The 19,250-nt window shown below is 36.5% G+C and overlaps 1 protein-coding gene across 3 annotated transcripts in view; it reads right to left on the bottom strand.

Moving 5' to 3' along the window:
• Positions 1-19,250, bottom strand: part of LOC133557398 (M-phase phosphoprotein 9) — an 88,601-nt gene that overhangs the window by 13,255 nt on the left and 56,096 nt on the right. For all 3 annotated transcript variants that reach the window (XM_061907817.1, XM_061907819.1, XM_061907818.1), the window contains exon 19: positions 15,960-16,157. In XM_061907817.1, coding sequence (XP_061763801.1) covers positions 15,960-16,157 — 198 coding nt within the window. The remainder of the gene's footprint in view (positions 1-15,959; positions 16,158-19,250) is intronic.

Below are 19,250 nucleotides of genomic sequence, written 5' to 3'. Positions count from 1 at the left end.
GGGGGGGGAAAGGAATGATGGGCACTTTTTAATGAAGTACTATCATATTTATACTATAAAACAAAAAAGGTGAAATATATCAAAAAGATCACATGAAAATGCTAAAAAATGTATGTTTTCTTGGGAATTTCGGGAAAAGCGGAAACTTTTTTTAAAAATGGGGCGGCATAGCTCAGTTGGTAGAGTGGCCGTGCCAGCAACTTGAGGGTTGCAGGTTCGATTCCCGCTTCCGCCATCCTAGTCACTGCCGTTGTGTCCTTGGGCAAGACACTTTACCCACCTGCTCCCAGTGCCACCCACGCTGGTTTAATTGTAACTTAGGTATTGTGTTCCACTATGTAAAGCGCTTTGAGTCACTCGAGAAAAAGCGCTATATAAATATAATTCACAAATGCTAAAACATTTAAATTTTCGGAATGACTGGTGTTCGACATTTTCAAATTGGTTGAGAAATGTTGACGTAGTAACAGATTGAATTGAGAAACTGTATTGCGGAATTCCTGGAGTTTTGGGAAAACCAGGAAGTTTTCCTGATAAAGAGGAATGTTTTGACGGCGGAACGGTTGAAGGGGGTCGAAAAATGCTGAAGGAGTAGTATACAGAAAAAAAGGTGAATTTTTGGGGGAAAATGCTAAAAAATTTGAATTTTCTGAATGAGTTTGGATGTCTGGTTTGGACATTTTCATATCGGTCAAGAAATGATTAAATAGTAGCATTTTTAACTGAGAAATGGGAATACGAAATTCCTGGAAATCTAGGAATTTTTGAAATTAGTCAAGGGAAAGCCTGCAAATTCCAAATAGGCTGAACAGTTTGAAGTTGGAATGGTTTGAATCGGGTGAAAAATGTTGAAGGAGTAGTCGACAGAAAATAAGGTGAAAATTCATTTTAATGGGAATTTCATGGAATTCTCAGGAAGAGCGGGAATTTTTTGGAAAATGCTATAAAAATTGGAATTTTCTGAATTAGTTTGGATGTCTGGTTTGGACATTTTCATATCGGTCAAGAAATTATTAAATAGTAGCATTTTTAACTGAGAAATGGGAATACAAAATTCCTGGAAATCTAGGAATTTTTGAAATTAGTCAAGGGAAAGCCTGCGAATCCCAAATAGGCTGAACAGTTTGAAGTTGGAATGGTTTGAATCGGGTGAAAAATGTGGAAGGAGTAGTCGACAGAAAAAAAGGTGAAAATTCATTTCAATGGGAATTTCATAGAATTCTCAGGAAGAGCGGGAATTTTTTGGAAAATGCTAAAAAAATTGAATTTTCTGAATGAGTTTGGACGTCTGGTTTGGACATTTTCATATCGGTCAAGAAATGATTAAATAGTAGCATTTTTAACTGAGAAATGGGAATACGAAATTCCTGGAAATGTAGGAATTTTTGAAATTAGTCAAGGGAAAGCCTGCCAATCCCAAATAGGCTGAACAGTTTGAAGTTGGAATGGTTTGAATCGGGTGAAAAATGTGGAAGGAGTAGTCGACAGAAAAAAAAAGTTAAAATAGAGTTCGGAAAACCAGGAATTCCTGGAGTTTTTTAACTTGGGAAAATGATAGTTTGAATGTCCAGGATGAGCGGAATGTGTTTATGTTGGAATGGTTTGAAAAGGTTGAAAAATGTAGAAATTGTGCAACTTGGAAAAATGTCCCGTTCATTTCAATGGGAATTTCATGGAAATTTCAGGAAAAGCGGGAATTTTTTTGAAAATGCTAAATAATTTGAATTTTCTGACTCAGTGATTGGTGTTGGACATTTTCATATCGGTCAAGAAATGTTGAAATAGTAACATTTTTAACTGAGAAATGGGAATACGAAATTCCTGGAAATCTAGAAATTTTTTAAATTAGTCAAGGGAAAGCCTGCAAATCCCGAATAGGCTGAACAGTTTGAAGTTGGAATGGTTTGAATCGAGTGAAAAATGTGGGAGGTGAGGAACTTTGACAAATGTCCCATTCCTTACAAAGGGAAGTTCATGGAAATTTGGGAATTTTGTGAAAAGCGGGAACTTTTAAAAAAAAAATGCTAAAACATTTGAATTTTCGGAACGACTTTGGTGTTTGACATTTTCAAATTGGTTGAAAAATGTTGACGTAGTAACCGATTGAATTGAGAAACTGTATTGCGGAATTCCTGGTGTTTCGGGGAAACCAGGAAGTTTTCCTGATAAAGAGGAATGTTTTGACGGCGGAACGGTTGAAGGGGGTCGAAAAATGCGGAAGGAGTAGTAGACAGAAAAAAAGGTGAATTTTTTGGGTAAAATGCTAAAAAATTTGAATTTTCTGAATGAGTTTGGATGTCTGGTTTGGACATTTTCATATCAGTCAAGAAATGATTAAATAGTAGCATTTTTACCTGAGAAATGGGAATACGAAATTCCTGGAAATCTAGGAATTTTTGAAATTAGTCAAGGGAAAGCCTGCAAATCCCAAATAGGCTGAACAGTTTGAAGTTGGAATGGTTTGAATCGGGTGAAAAATGTGGAAGGAGTAGTCGACAGAAAAAAAAGTGAAAATAGAGTTCGGAAAAACAGGAATTCCTGGAGTTTTTTAAACTTGGGAAAATGATAGTTTGAATGTCCAGGATGAGGGGAATGTGTTGATGTTGGAATAGTTTGAACAGGTTGAAAAATGTAGGAATTGTGCAACTTGGAAAAATTTCCCGTTCATTTCAATGGGAATTTCATGGAAATTTCAGGAAAAGCGGGAAATTTTTTGAAAATGCTAAAAAATTTGAACTTGCTGAATTAGTTTAAGTGATTGGTGTTGGACATTTTCATATCAGTCAAGAAATGTTGAAATAGTAACATTTTAACTGAGAAATGGTAGTACAAAATTCTTGGAAATCTAGGATTTTTTGAAGATTAGTCAAGGGAAAGCCTGCAAATCCCCAATAGGCTGAACAGTTTGAAGTTGGAATGGTTTAAATCGAGTGAAAAATGTGGGAGGTGAGGAACTTTGACGAATGTCCCATTCATTACAAAGGGAAGTTCATGGAAATTTGGGAATTTTGTGAAAAGCGGGAATCTTTTTGAGGATGCAAAAAATTTTGAATTTTCTGAATAATTCGTTTTGTAATTTTTCATATCGGTCGAGAAATGTTGAAATAGTAACGCTTTTAACTGAGAAATGGTATTAGGAACTTCCTGGAATTTCCGGAAAACAGGGATTGTTTCGAGTCCAAAAAACAACTTTGTTTTTTGTCCAAATTAAGAGGAATGTTTTGACGGTTAAAGTAAGTGGAAAAATGTGGGAGGAGTAGTCAACAGAAAAAAATGTTAAAACAGGATTTGGAATTCTGGGAATTCCTGGAATTTATTTGAACTTTGAAAAATAATAGTTTGAATGTCCAGGATGAGTGGAATGTGTTGAAGGTGGAATGGTTTGAATCGGTTGAAAAATGTGGGAATTGTGCAACTTTGAAAAATATCCCTTTCTTTTCAATGGGAATTTCTCGGGAATTTCGGGAAAAGCGGGAATTTTTTTGAAAATGCAAAAAAAATTTAGAATTTTCTGAATGATTCGTTTTGGAATTTTTCATTTCGATCGACAAATGTTGAAATAGTAACATTTTTAATTGAGAAATGGTATTACGAAATTCCTGGAATTTCGGGAAAACTGGGAAGTTTTCCAGCTCAAAAAACAACTTAGTTTTTTGTCCTGATTAAGAGGAATGTTTTGATGGTTAAAGTAGGTTGAAAAATGTGGGAGGAGTAGTCAACAGAAAAAAATGTTAAAACAGGATTTGGAATTCTGGGAATTCCTGGAATTTATTTGAACTTTGAAAAATAATGGTTTGAATGTCCAGGATGAGTGGAATGTGTTGAAGGTGGAATGGTTTGAATCGGTTGAAAAATGTGGGAATTGTGCAACTTTGAAAAATATCCCTTTCTTTTCAATGGGAATTTCTCGGGAATTTCGGGAAAAGCGGGAATTTTTTTGAAAATGCAAAATAAATTAGAATTTTCTGAATGATTCATTTTGGAATTTTTCATTTCGATCGACAAATGTTGAAATAGTAACATTTTTAACTGAGAAATGGTATTAGGAAATTCCTGGAATTTCAGGAAAACTGCGAAGTTTTCCAGCTCAAAAAACAACTGTGTTTTTTGTCCTGATTAAGAGGAATGTTTTGATGGTTAAAGTAGGTTGAAAAATGTGGGAGGAGTAGTCGACAAAAAAAAATGTGCAAACAGAGTTTGGAATTCTGGGAATTCCTGGAATTTATTTGACCTTTGAAAAAATATAGTTTGAATGTCCAGGATGAGTGGAATGTGTTGAAGGCGAAATGGTTTGAATCGGTTGAAAAATGTGGGAATTGTGCAACTTTGAAAAATATCCCTTTCTTTTCAATGGGAATTTCTTGGGAATTTCGGGAAAAGCGGACATTTTTTAAACAATGCAAAAAATGTTTTAATTTTCTGAGTTATTTGTTTTGGAATTTTTTATATCGATCGACAAATATTGAAATAGTATCATTTTTAACTGAGAATTGGTATTACAGAATTCCTGGAATTTCGGGAAAACCGGGAAGTTTTCCAGTTAAAAAAACAACTTAATTTTTAGTGCTGATTAAGAGAAATGTTTTGACGGTAAAACGGTTAAAATAGGTTGAAAAATGTGGGCGGAGTAGTCGACAGAAAAACATTTGAAAACAGGGTTTGGAATTCTGGGAATTCCTGGAATTTATTTGAACTTGTAAAAATGATAGTTTGAATGTCCAGGATGAGTGGAATGTGTTGAAGGTGGAATGGTTTGAATCGGTTGAAAAATGTGGGAATTGTGCAACTTTGAAAAATATCCCTTTCTTTTCAATGGGAATTTCTCGGGAATTTCGGGAAAAGCGGGAATTTTTTTGAAAATGCAACAAAAATTTGAATTTTCTGAATGATTCGTTTTGGAATTTTTCATTTTGATTGACAAATGTTGAAATAGTAACATTTTTAACTGAGAAATGGTATTAGGAACTTCCTGGAATTTCCGGAAAACAGGGATTGTTTCGAGTCCAAAAAACAACTTTGTTTTTTGTCCAAATTAAGAGGAATGTTTTGACGGTTAAAGTAAGTGGAAAAATGTGGGAGGAGTAGTCAACAGAAAAAAATGTTAAAACAGGATTTGGAATTCTGGGAATTCCTGGAATTTATTTGAACTTTGAAAAATAATAGTTTGAATGTCCAGGATGAGTGGAATGTGTTGAAGGTGGAATGGTTTGAATCGGTTGAAAAATGTGGGAATTGTGCAACTTTGAAAAATATCCCTTTCTTTTCAATGGGAATTTCTCGGGAATTTCGGGAAAAGCGGGAATTTTTTTGAAAATGCAAAAAAAATTTAGAATTTTCTGAATGATTCGTTTTGGAATTTTTCATTTCGATCGACAAATGTTGAAATAGTAACATTTTTAATTGAGAAATGGTATTACGAAATTCCTGGAATTTCGGGAAAACTGGGAAGTTTTCCAGCTCAAAAAACAACTTAGTTTTTTGTCCTGATTAAGAGGAATGTTTTGATGGTTAAAGTAGGTTGAAAAATGTGGGAGGAGTAGTCAACAGAAAAAAATGTTAAAACAGGATTTGGAATTCTGGGAATTCCTGGAATTTATTTGAACTTTGAAAAATAATGGTTTGAATGTCCAGGATGAGTGGAATGTGTTGAAGGTGGAATGGTTTGAATCGGTTGAAAAATGTGGGAATTGTGCAACTTTGAAAAATATCCCTTTCTTTTCAATGGGAATTTCTCGGGAATTTCGGGAAAAGCGGGAATTTTTTTGAAAATGCAAAATAAATTAGAATTTTCTGAATGATTCATTTTGGAATTTTTCATTTCGATCGACAAATGTTGAAATAGTAACATTTTTAACTGAGAAATGGTATTAGGAAATTCCTGGAATTTCAGGAAAACTGCGAAGTTTTCCAGCTCAAAAAACAACTGTGTTTTTTGTCCTGATTAAGAGGAATGTTTTGATGGTTAAAGTAGGTTGAAAAATGTGGGAGGAGTAGTCGACAAAAAAAAATGTGCAAACAGAGTTTGGAATTCTGGGAATTCCTGGAATTTATTTGACCTTTGAAAAATGATAGTTTGAATGTCCAGGATGAGTGGAATGTGTTGAAGGCGGAATGGTTTGAATCGGTTGAAAAATGTGGGAATTGTGCAACTTTGAAAAATATCCCTTTCTTTTCAATGGGAATTTCTTCGGAATTTCGGGAAAAGCGGAAATTTTTTAAACAATGCAAAAAAAAATTGAATTTTCTGAATGATTCGTTTTGGAGTTTTTCATATCGATCGACAAATATTGAAATAGTATCATTTTTAACTGAGAAATGGTATTACAGAATTCCTGGAATTTTGGGAAAACCGGGAAGTTTTCCAGTTCAAAAAACAACTTAATTTTTAGTGCTGATTAAGAGAAATGTTTTGACGGTAAAACGGTTAAAATAGGTTGAAAAATGTGGGCGGAGTAGTCGACAGAAAAACATTTGAAAACAGGGTTTGGAATTCTGGAAATTCCTGGAATTTATTTGAACTTGTAAAAATGATAGTTTGAATGTCCAGGATGAGCGAAATGTGTTGAAGGTGGAATGGTTTGTTTGAATCGGGTCAAAAATGTGAGAAATGTGCAACTTTGAAAAATATCCCTTTCTTTTCAATGGGAATTTCTTGGGAATTTCGGGAAAAGCGGGAATTTTTTTGAAAATGCAAAAAAAAAAAATAATTTTCCGAATGATTCGTTTTGGAATTTTTCATTTCGATCGACAAATGTTGAAATAGTAACATTTTTATCTGAGAAATGGTGATATGAAATTTCTGGAATTTCGGGAAAACTGGGAAGTTTTCCAGCTCAAAAACAACTATGTTTTTTGTCCTTATTAAGAGGAATGTTTTGATGGTTAAAGTAGGTTGAAAAATGTGGGAGGAGTAGTCAACAGAAAAAAATGTTAAAACAGGATTTGGAATTCTGGGAATTCCTGGAATTTATTTGAACTTTGAAAAATAATGGTTTGAATGTCCAGGATGAGTGGAATGTGTTGAAGGTGGAATGGTTTGAATCGGTTGAAAAATGTGGGAATTGTGCAACTTTGAAAAATATCCCTTTCTTTTCAATGGGAATTTCGGGAATAGCGGGAATTTTTTGGAAAATGCAAAAAATTTTAGAATTTTCTGAATGATTAGTTTTGGAATTTTTCCTTTCGATTGACAAATGTTGAAATAGTAACATTTTTAACTGAGAAATGGTATTACGAAATTCCTGGAATTTCAGGAAAACTGGGAAGTTTCCAGCTAAAAAAACAACTATGTTTTTTGTCCTGATTAAGAGGAATGTTTTAATGGTTGAAGTAGGTTGAAAAATGTGGGAGGAGTAGTCGACAAAAAAAAATGTGCAGAGTTTGGAATTCCTGGAATTTATTTGACCTTTGAAAAAATATAGTTTGAATGTCCAGGATGAGTGGAATGTGTTGAAGGCGAAATGGTTTGAATCGGTTGAAAAATGTGGGAATTGTGCAACTTTGAAAAATATCCCTTTCTTTTCAATGGGAATTTCTTGGGAATTTCGGGAAAAGCGGACATTTTTTAAACAATGCAAAAAATGTTTTAATTTTCTGAGTTATTTGTTTTGGAATTTTTTATATCGATCGACAAATATTGAAATAGTATCATTTTTAACTGAGAATTGGTATTACAGAATTCCTGGAATTTCGGGAAAACCGGGAAGTTTTCCAGTTAAAAAAACAACTTAATTTTTAGTGCTGATTAAGAGAAATGTTTTGACGGTAAAACGGTTAAAATAGGTTGAAAAATGTGGGCGGAGTAGTCGACAGAAAAACATTTGAAAACAGGGTTTGGAATTCTGGGAATTCCTGGAATTTATTTGAACTTGTAAAAATGATAGTTTGAATGTCCAGGATGAGTGGAATGTGTTGAAGGTGGAATGGTTTGAATCGGTTGAAAAATGTGGGAATTGTGCAACTTTGAAAAATATCCCTTTCTTTTCAATGGGAATTTCTCGGGAATTTCGGGAAAAGCGGGAATTTTTTTGAAAATGCAACAAAAATTTGAATTTTCTGAATGATTCGTTTTGGAATTTTTCATTTTGATTGACAAATGTTGAAATAGTAACATTTTTAACTGAGAAATGGTATTAGGAAATTCCTGGAATTTCAGGAAAACTGGGAAGTTTTTCAGCTCAAAAAACAACTGTTTTTTGTCCTGATTAAGAAGAATGTTTTGATGGTTAAAGTAAGTGGAAAAATGTGGGAGGAGTAGTCAACAGAAAAAAATGTTAAAACAGGATTTGGAATTCTGGGAATTCCTGGATTTTTATGAGCTTTGAAAAATAATAGTTTGAATGTCCAGGATGAGTGGAATGTGTTGAAGGTGGAATGGTTTGAATCGGTTGAAAAATGTGGGAATTGTGCAACTTTGAAAAATATCCCTTTCTTTTCAATGGGAATTTCTCGGGAATTTCGGGAAAAGCGGGAATTTTTTTGAAAATGCAAAAAAAATTAGAATTTTCTGAATGATTCGTTTTGGAATTTTTCATTTCGATCGACAAATGTTGAAATAGTAACATTTTTAACTGAGAAATGGTATTAGGAAATTCCTGGAATTTCAGGAAAACTGGGAAGTTCTCCAGCTCAAAAAACAACTTAGTTTTTTGTCCTGATTAAGAGGAATGTTTTGATGGTTAAAGTAGGTTGAAAAATGTGGGAGGAGTAGTTGACAGAAAAAAAATGTGAACACAGGGTTTGGAATTCTGGGAATTTCTGGAATTTATTTGACCTTTGAAAAATGATATTTTGAATGTCCAGGATGAGCGGAATGTGTTGAAGGTGGAATGGTTTGACTCAATTGAAAAATGTGGAAATAGTGCAAGTCTGAAAAATGGCCAATTCATTTTGAATGGGAAACATGTCCCGGAAAACCTGGAATTCTGGGAAATATGGGAATTGAGCTTGCTGTCTTCCATTTCCTGATCAACACCGCATGAAAAAAAATAGTCAAAAACTGAATTTAATAATGTCCGCATGAACCTACCACATAGTGAAGGACATACACTATTTGATTTCCTATTATGCAGCTCATTTTTATTCGACACTTATTGAAATATCTTGTGTGACATCATGCACAAAAGTGCACTTTATTTGTTTTAAACTATTCTAGTGGCGTTCTGTACAAAAAGTGCACTTTAATTTAGTGTTGTTTGGACATGTCATCTTCGTGACATCATGCACAAAAGTGCACTTTATTTGTTTTAAACTATTCTAGTGGCGTTCTGTACAAAAAGTGCACTTTAATTTAGTGTTGTTTGGATATGTCATCTTAGTGACATCATGCACAAAAGTGCACTTTATTTGTTTTAAACTATTCTAGTGGCGTTCTGTACAAAAAGTGCACTTTAATTCAGTGTTGTTTGGATATGTCATCTTAGTGACATCATGCACAAAAGTGCACTTTATTTGTTTTAAATTATTCTAGTGGCGTTCTGTACAAAAAGTGCACTTTAATTTAGTGTTGTTTGGATATGTCATCTTAGTGACATCATGCACAAAAGTGGACTTTATTTGTTTTAAACTATTCTAGTGGCGTTCTGTACAAAAAGTGCACTTTAATCTAGTCTTGTTTGGATATGTCATCTTAGTGACATCATGCACAAAAGTGCACTTTATTTGTTTTAAACTATTCTAGTGGCGTTCTGTACAAAAAGTGCACTTTAATTCAGTGTTGTTTGGATATGTCATCTTAGTGACATCATGCACAAAAGTGCACTTTAATTTAGTGTTGTTTGGATGTCATCTTAGTGACATCATGCACAAAAGTGCACTTTATTTGTTTTAAACTATTCTAGTGGCGTTCTGTACAAAAAGTGCACTTTAATTCAGTGTTGTTTGGATATGTCATCTTAGTGACATCATGCACAAAAGTGCACTTTATTTGTTTTAAACTATTCTAGTGGCGTTCTGTACAAAAAGTGCACTTTAATTTAGTGTTGTTTGGATATGTCATCTTAGTGACATCATGCACAAAAGTGCACTTTATTTGTTTTAAACTATTCTAGTGGCGTTCTGTACAAAAAGTGCACTTTAATTTAGTGTTGTTTGGATATGTCATCTTAGTGACATCATGCACAAAAATGCACTTTATTTGTTTTAAACTATTCTAGTGGCGTTCTGTACAAAAAGTGCACTTTAATTTAGTGTTGTTTGGATATGTCATCTTAGTGATATCATGCACAAAAGTGCACTTTATTTGTTTTAAACTATTCTAGTGGCGTTCTGTACAAAAAGTGCACTTTAATTTAGTCTTGTTTGGATATGTCATCTTAGTGACATCATGCACAAAAGTGCACTTTATTTGTTTTAAACTATTCTAGTGGCGTTCTGTACAAAAAGTGCACTTTAACCTAGTCTTGTTTGGATATGTCATCTTAGTGACATCATGCACAAAAGTGCACTTTATTTGTTTTAAACTATTCTAGTGGCGTTCTGTACAAAAAGTGCACTTTAATTTAGTCTTCTTTGGATATGTCATCTTAGTGACATCATGCACAAAAGTGCACTTTATTTGTTTTAAACTATTCTAGTGGCGTTCTGTACAAAAAGTGCACTTTAATTTAGTGTTGTTTGGATATGTCATCTTAGTGACATCATGCACAAAAGTGCATTTTATTTGTTTGAAACTATTCTAGTGGCGTTCTGTACAAAAAGTGCACTTTAATTCAGTGTTCTTTGGATATGTCATCTTAGTGACATCATGCACAAAAGTGCACTTTATTTGTTTTAAACTATTCTAGTGGCGTTCTGTACAAAAAGTGCACTTTAATTCAGTGTTGTTTTGATATGTCATCTAAGTGACATCATGCACAAAAGTGCACTTTATTTGTTTTAAACTATTCTAGTGGCGTTCTGTACAAAAAGTGCACTTTAATTTAGTGTTGTTTGGATATGTCATCTTAGTGACATCATGCACAAAAGTGCACTTTATTTGTTTTAAACTATTTTAGTGGCGTTCTGTACAAAAAGTGCACTTCAATTCAGTGTTCTTTGGATATGTCATCTTAGTGACATCATGCACAAAAGTCCACTTTATTTGTTTTAAACTATTCTAGTGGCGTTCTGTACAAAAAGTGCACTTTAATTTAGTGTTGTTTGGATATGTCATCTTAGTGACATCATGCACAAAAGTGCACTTTATTTGTTTTAAACTATTCTAGTGGCGTTCTGTACAAAAAGTGCACTTTAATTTAGTGTTGTTTGGATATGTCATCTTAGTGACATCATGCACAAAAGTGCACTTTATTTGTTTTAAACTACCCCGCCTTCTGCCCGATTGTAGCTGAGATAGGCGCCAGCGCCCCCCGCGAGCCCAAAAGGGAATAAGCGGTAGAAAATGGATGGATATTCTAGTGGCGTTCTGTACAAAAAGTGCACTTTAATTTAGTGTTGTTTGGATATGTCATCTTAGTGACATCATGCACAAAAGTGCACTTTATTTGTTTTAAACTATTCTAGTGGCGTTCTGTACAAAAAGTGCACTTTAATTTAGTGTTTGGATATGTCATCTTAGTGACATCATGCACAAAAGTGCACTTTATTTGTTTTAAACTATTCTAGTGGCGTTCTGTACAAAAAGTGCACTTTAATTTAGTCTTGTTTGGATATGTCATCTTAGTGACATCATGCACAAAAGTGCACTTTATTTGTTTTAAACTATTTTAGTGGCGTTCTGTACAAAAAGTGCACTTTAATCTAGTCTTGTTTGGATATGTCATCTTAGTGACATCATGCACAAAAGTGCACTTTATTTGTTTTAAACTATTCTAGTGACGTTCTGTACAAAAAGTGCACTTTAATTTAGTCTTGTTTGGATATGTCATCTAGTGACATCATGCACAAAAGTGCACTTTATTTGTTTTAAACTATTCTAGTGGCGTTCTGTACAAAAAGTGCACTTTAATTTAGTGTTGTTTGGATATGTCATCTTAGTGACATCATGCACAAAAGTGCACTTTATTTGTTTTAAACTACCCCGCCTTCTGCCCGATTGTAGCTGAGATAGGCGCCAGCGCCCCCCGCGACCCCAAAAGGGAATAAGCGGTAGAAAATGGATGGATATTCTAGTGGCGTTCTGTACAAAAAGTGCACTTTAATTTAGTGTTGTTTGGATATGTCATCTTAGTGACATCATGCACAAAAGTGCACTTTATTTGTTTTAAACTATTCTAGTGGCGTTCTGTACAAAAAGTGCACTTTAATTTAGTGTTTGGATATGTCATCTTAGTGACATCATGCACAAAAGTGCACTTTATTTGTTTTAAACTATTCTAGTGGCGTTCTGTACAAAAAGTGCACTTTAATTTAGTGTTGTTTGGATATGTCATCTTAGTGATATCATGCACAAAAGTGCACTTTATTTGTTTTCAACTATTCTAGTGGCGTTCTGTACAAAAAGTGCACTTTAATTTAGTGTTGTTTGGATATGTCATCTTAGTGACATCATGCACAAAAGTGCACTTTATTTGTTTTAAACTATTCTAGTGGCGTTCTGTACAAAAAGTGCACTTTAATTCAGTGTTGTTTGGATATGTCATCTTAGTGACATCATGCACAAAAGTGCACTTTAATTTAGTGTTGTTTGGATGTCATCTTAGTGACATCATGCACAAAAGTGCACTTTAATTTAGTGTTGTTTGGATATGTCATCTTAGTGACATCATGCACAAAAGTGCACTTTATTTGTTTTAAACTACCCCGCCTTCTGCCCGATTGTAGCTGAGATAGGCGCCAGCGCCCCCCGCGACCCCAAAAGGGAATAAGCGGTAGAAAATGGATGGATGGATGGATATTCTAGTGGCGTTCCGTACAAAAAGTGCACTTTAATTTAGTGTTGTTTGGATATGTCATCTTAGTGACATCATGCACAAAAGTGCACTTTATTTGTTTTAAACTATTCTAGTGGCGTTCTGTACAAAAAGTGCACTTTAATTTAGTGTTTGGATATGTCATCTTAGTGACATCATGCACAAAAGTGCACTTTATTTGTTTTAAACTATTCTAGTGGCGTTCTGTACAAAAAGTGCACTTTATTTTAGTGTTGTTTGGATATGTCATCTTAGTGACATCATGCACAAAAGTGCACTTTATTTGTTTTAAACTATTCTAGTGGAGTTCTGTACAAAAAGTGCACTTTAATTTAGTGTTGTTTGGATATGTCATCTTAGTGACATCATGCACAAAAGTGCACTTTATTTGTTTTAAACTATTCTAGTGGCGTTCTGTACAAAAAGTGCACTTTAATTTAGTGTTGTTTGGATATGTCATCTTAGTGACATCATGCACAAAAGTGCACTTTATTTGTTTTAAACTATTCTAGTGGCGTTCTGTACAAAAAGTGCACTTTAATTTAGTGTTGTTTGGATATGTCATCTTAGTGACATCATGCACAAAAGTGCACTTTATTTGTTTTAAACTATTCTAGTGGCGTTCTGTACAAAAAGTGCACTTTAATTTAGTGTTGTTTGGATATGTCATCTTAGTGACATCATGCACAAAAGTGCTCTTTATTTGTTTTAAACTATTCTAGTGGCGTTCTGTACAAAAAGTGCACTTTAATCTAGTGTTGTTTGGATATGTCATCTTAGTGACATCATGCACAAAAGTGCACTTTATTTGTTTTAAACTATTCTAGTGGCGTTCTGTACAAAAAGTGCACTTTAATTTAGTGTTGTTTGGATATGTCATCTTAGTGACATCATGCACAAAAGTGCTCTTTATTTGTTTTAAACTATTCTAGTGGTGTTCTGTACAAAAAGTGCACTTTAATCTAGTGTTGTTTGGATATGTCATCTTAGTGACATCATGCACAAAAGTGCACACAGCTTGTTTTAAAATGTCTCTGACAATCTTGCACTTTCTGTTTTGGAAATGGCATGAATGTTTGTGTAACTGTTTCATAAATACACTTTTACTTGTGGTTTTCCTCTATGCATGAAAGTTTAAAAGTAGCATATATGAATGCAGTATGAAGAAGAATGTTTGAATGTAGACCAGGGGTGTCCAAACTTTTTCCAATGAGGGCCGCATACTGAAAAATCAAAGCAAGCGGGGGCCATTTTGATATGTTTTATTTTAAAAAACAATACAATATGTGTATAAAAAATATACATTTCGGCCTCCACTCAGGCTTGATCCCGGGGACCCCAAAGGGTTTTGGTCAAAAAAGTATTAAAAATGTGTCATTATTCAGTATTATTATTCAAGTTTTAAATCTCCAGATCAACATTAGGTCTATCTGTCAATATAATGATTTTAAAGATTTAAGTTGTATGTTCTTTTTTTCACAAAAAAAAAACTGTTTTTTTATGGAAAAATCACAAAATATGCAATATTTTCACCCAATAATTTTTAAGTGGAATATTTGAGAATATATAATAATTGGAGCATTAAAAACGTTAACTCATAACACCATTGATTTTAATGAAATATTATTTTTTGGAGCAATGACACTTAAAAACAAATCACACTGAAATGATTGGGGATCCAAAAGCTAACACTCATTAAAGTGTTAGAAAATATATTAAACATTTTTTTTTACTGTTTACTCTCAACACAACAATCTCGAGATCAACTTCAGATCTATCCGTCAATCATAAGTTTTATTGTTGTTATTTATGTTTTTTGTTTGTTCGTTTTAGGCCCTTCTTCCAAAAAACAGCTCAGTTTTTTATATGGCAAACACAAAACATGCAACATTACATCTCAAAGTGGAATATTTAAAGTGACGTAATTGGAGCCTTGAATAGGTCAATAATTTTATAATGACATTGATTTTGATTCGTTATCTTGCCGATTGTATTGTACCATATGTCCCGGCAAGAAATCTGCGTTCAAAAGACTCCGGCTTATTAGTGATTCCCAAAGCCCAAAAAAAGTCTGCGGGCTATAGAGCGTTTTCCGTTCGGGCTCCAGTACTCTGAAATGCCCTCCCGGTAACAGTTTGAGATGCTACCTCAGTAGAAGCACCTTAAAACTCATTTGTATACTCTAGCCTTTAAATAGACCTCCTTTTTAGACCAGTTGATCTGCCGCTTCTTTTCTTTCTCCTATGTCCCCCCCTCCCTTGTGGAGGGGGTCCGGTCCGATGACCATGGATGAAGTACTGGCTGTCCAGAGTCGAGACCCAGGATGGACCGCTCGCCTGTATCGGTTGGGGACATCTCTACGCTGCTGATCTGCTTGAGATGGTTTCCTGTGGACGGGACTCTCGCTGCTGTCTTGGATCCGCTTGAACTGAACTCTCGCGGCTGTGTTGGAGCCACTATGGATTGAACTTTCACAGTATCATGTTAGACCCGCTCGACATCCATTGCTTTCGGTCCCCTAGAGGGGGGGGTTGCCCACATCTGAGGTCCTCTCCAAGGTTTCTCATAGTCAGCATTGTCACTGGCGTCCCACTGGATGTGAATTCTCCCTGCCCCACTGGGTGTGAGTTTTCCTTGCCCTTTTGTGGGTTCTTCCGAGGATGTAGTCGTAATGATTTGTGCAGTCCTTTGAGACATTTGTGATTTGGGGCTATATAAATAAACATTGATTGATTGATTGATTGGTTATTATTTTTTTAAAGAAAGAAACACCCCGCATGGCAGCTTGGTGTTATTAGAGTAAACATCGCAACATTTTCTTGTTACATTTCACCCGTTTGCTCCTTTATATCACTATTTACTTTTAAAATAATGTTTCAATCGAATTTTTAAACTGTGCCGTGGGGCCGTTAAAAAAATGCACTTTGGACACCCCTGATGTAAGCACATAGAATCATCATACTGCTGTGATTATATGCATCAAGTGTTCATTCAAGGCTGAGGCAAAATATGCAGATATATATGGTGTCTCGTGACATGGCCTAAAAATATTGCGCTATTAAGAAAAGGCCGTATGGTGGACATGTGACACAGGGGGGGGGTACGTACTGGGCGTGGTGGGGCCGATGCTCCTTAGGCCCGGAGGAGGCAGCGAGGACGACCTGAGGCCGTCCGGAGACAAACTCCTCCGAGGTCCGAGGGGGCTTCCACCTCCGAGCGCCTCCCTTCCTGCTGTCTGACGCTCCTGAAGCGGCGATTTGTGCCTCAGCTCCAGGGCGCCCAGCGTGGCTCTGGGACTGGCCAGCCCTGCGGCGAGAAAGACCACTTTGAGGTTTCCACAGAACGCGAACGCTACGGCTCGCGTGACGCAGTCGTCCCCTCACCTCGTTTGTTTACATTCAGGAGCGCTAGCCATGGCGGCCAGGATTAGTGAAGTGAATTATATTTATATAGCGCTTTTCTCTAGCGACTCAAAGCACTTTACACAGTGAAACCCAATATCTGAGTTCCATTTAAACCAGTGCGGGTGGCACTGGGAGCAGGTGGGTAAAGTGTCTTGCCGAAGGACACAACGGCAGTGACTAGGATGGCGGAGGCGGGAATCGAACCTGCAACCCTTAAGTTGCTGGCACCAACCGAGCTATACCGATTAGTAAATTTTTTTTAACGAGTAGCTAAAACACTGCCAATCTTACAACGCGGCGCTTTTACATTTAGCGTTAAGTTTGTAAGGCAAAATTATCCCTTTTCTATCTCCACACCGTTTCTGCTTAAAAGTGTTTTCAGTTTCAGTTTCAGTCTAACAAAAACATATTCAAACATAGATCGCGATTCAAAAATGAATAACATGACTGAAACAGGCAGAAGCAAAAAAGCTTATATGCCCAAAATCAATTTTTTTACATTCAATTAAGTTACCTTTTCTAATAATTCTGCAACACAAAAAGAAATATAGTCATTCAGCATCCACATTCAAGCTGCCCCCCAACATCCATCCATCCATTTTCTACCACTTATTCCCTTTTGGGGTCGCGGGGGGCTGCCCCCCAACAAACAATACAAAAATATGTACCTACACACATACACTTTTTTGTGAATAGATAAACATTCATACCTTCTAAATACAACATTTAACCAAACAAACATACATTTCTAGCTAACATAACGTTTTAAAATACATTGTGACATGTTCTTTTTGAAATTAAATACTGAGTCACTCATTTTTATTTCTTTACCAACAGAATTCCACAAATTAACACTGAGAACAGATAAACATCTACGTTTGACCACTAGTCTTGCTTTTGGTAAAATAAACTTAGATTCATCTCTTAAATTGTATTTGCTAGTCTGTAGAGAGAAGTATTTTTGAATTCCTTCTGGAAGAGTATTTATTTTTGCTTTGAACATTATCTGTGTGATTTTATAATAAACAATATCTTGAAATTTCATAAGTTTTGATTTAACAAATAATGGATGGGTATGGTCATAATACCCTGCTTTGTTTATTAGCCGTACAGCTTTTTTTTTTGCAGCAAAACCATATCATTAGTTATGGTTTTAAAAGTGGTTCCCCAGAGTTCTACACAGTATGTCATGTATGGAAGTATCAAAGTATAATAAATTGTTAACAAAGAATTAAAATTCTTTGTTAACAATGCTCCGTGTGTGCGTTGCTTAACATACTGTTTTTCAACCTTTTTCGAGCCAAGGCACATTTTTGGCGTTGAAAAGATGCGGAGGCACACCACCAGCAGAAATCATTAAAAAACTAAACTCAGTTGACAGTAAAAAGTTGTCGCAATTGTTGGATGTGACTTTAAAGGCCTACTGAAAGCCACTACTACCCACCACGCAGTCTGATAGTTTATATATCATCCATCCATCCATCTTCTTCCGTTTATCCGAGGTCGGGTCGCGGGGGCAACAGCCTAAGCAGGGAAACCCAGACTTCCCTTTCCCCAGCCACTTCGTCCAGCTCTTCCCGGGGGATCCCGAGGCGTTCCCAGGCCAGCCGGGAGACATAGTCTTCCCAACGTGTCCTGGGTCTTCCCCGTGGCCTCCTACCGGTTGGACGTGCCCTAAACACCTCCCTAGGGAGGCGTTCGGGTGGCATCCTGACCAGATGCCCGAACCACCTCATCTGGCTCCTCTCGATGTGAAGGAGCAGCGGCTTTACTTTGAGTTCCTCCCGGATGGCAGAGCTTCTCACCCTATCTCTAAGGGAGAGCTCCAAACTCATTTGGGCCGCTTGTACCCGTGATCTTATCCTTTCGGTCACGACCCAAAGCTCATGACCATAGGTGAGGATGGGAACGTAGATCGACCGGTAAATTGAGAGCTTTGCCTTCCGGCTCAGCTCCTTCTTCACCACAACGGATCGGTACAACATCCACATTACTGAAGACGCCGCACCGATCTCACCATCCACTCTTCCCTCACTCGTGAACAAGACTCCTAGGTACTTGAACTCCTCCACTTGGGGCAGGGTCTCCTCCCCAACCCGGAGATGGCATTCCACCCTTTTCCCGGGCGAGAACCATGGACTCGGACTTGGAGGTGCTGATTCTCATTCCGGTCGCTTTACACTCGGCTGCGAACCGATCCAGCGAGAGCTGAAGATCCCGGTCAGATGAAGCCATCAGGACCACATCATCTGCAAAAAGCAGAGACCTAATCCCGCGGTCACCAAACCGGAACCCCTCAACGCCTTGACTGCGCCTAGAAATTCTGTCCATAAAAGTTATGAACAGAATCGGTGACAAAGGACAGCCTTGGCGGAGTCCAACCCTCACTGGAAACGTGTCCGACTTACTGCCGGCAATGCGGACCAAGCTCTGACACTGGTCATACAGGGAGACGTCACAATAAGACAGTCCGGTACCCCATACTCTCTGAGCACTCCCCACAGGACTTCCCGAGGGACACGGTCCAATGCCTTCTCCAAGTCCAAGTTTATATATCAATGATGAAATATTAACATTGCAACACATGCCAATACGGCCTTTTTTAGTTTACTCAATTACAATTTCAAAATTCCCGGGAGTTTCGTCTTGAAAACGTCGTGTAATGATGACGTGTACGCAAGACGTCACGCGTTTTTAGGAAGTATGAGCGCCGCACACACACACAGCTAAAAGTCGTCTGCTTTAAAGGGGAACATTATCACCAGACCTATGTAAGCGTCAATATATACCTTGATGGTGCAGAAAAAAAGACCATATATTTTTTTAACCGATTTCCGAACTCTAAATGGGTGAATTTTGGCGAATTAAACGCCTTTCTGTTTATCCCTCTCTAAGCGGCGATGTCAGAACGTGACGTCACATCGGTCATCAACGCCATTTTCCCTACCACATCGAGTCAAATCAGCTCTGTTATTTTCCGTTTTTTCGTCGGTGT

Source organism: Nerophis ophidion, linkage group LG08, assembly GCF_033978795.1.
Source record: "Nerophis ophidion isolate RoL-2023_Sa linkage group LG08, RoL_Noph_v1.0, whole genome shotgun sequence".
Taxonomy (NCBI): Eukaryota; Metazoa; Chordata; class Actinopteri; order Syngnathiformes; family Syngnathidae; genus Nerophis; species Nerophis ophidion.
The sequence above is the reverse complement of the archived record's forward strand: the minus strand, read 5'-3'. Positions and strand labels throughout refer to the sequence as shown.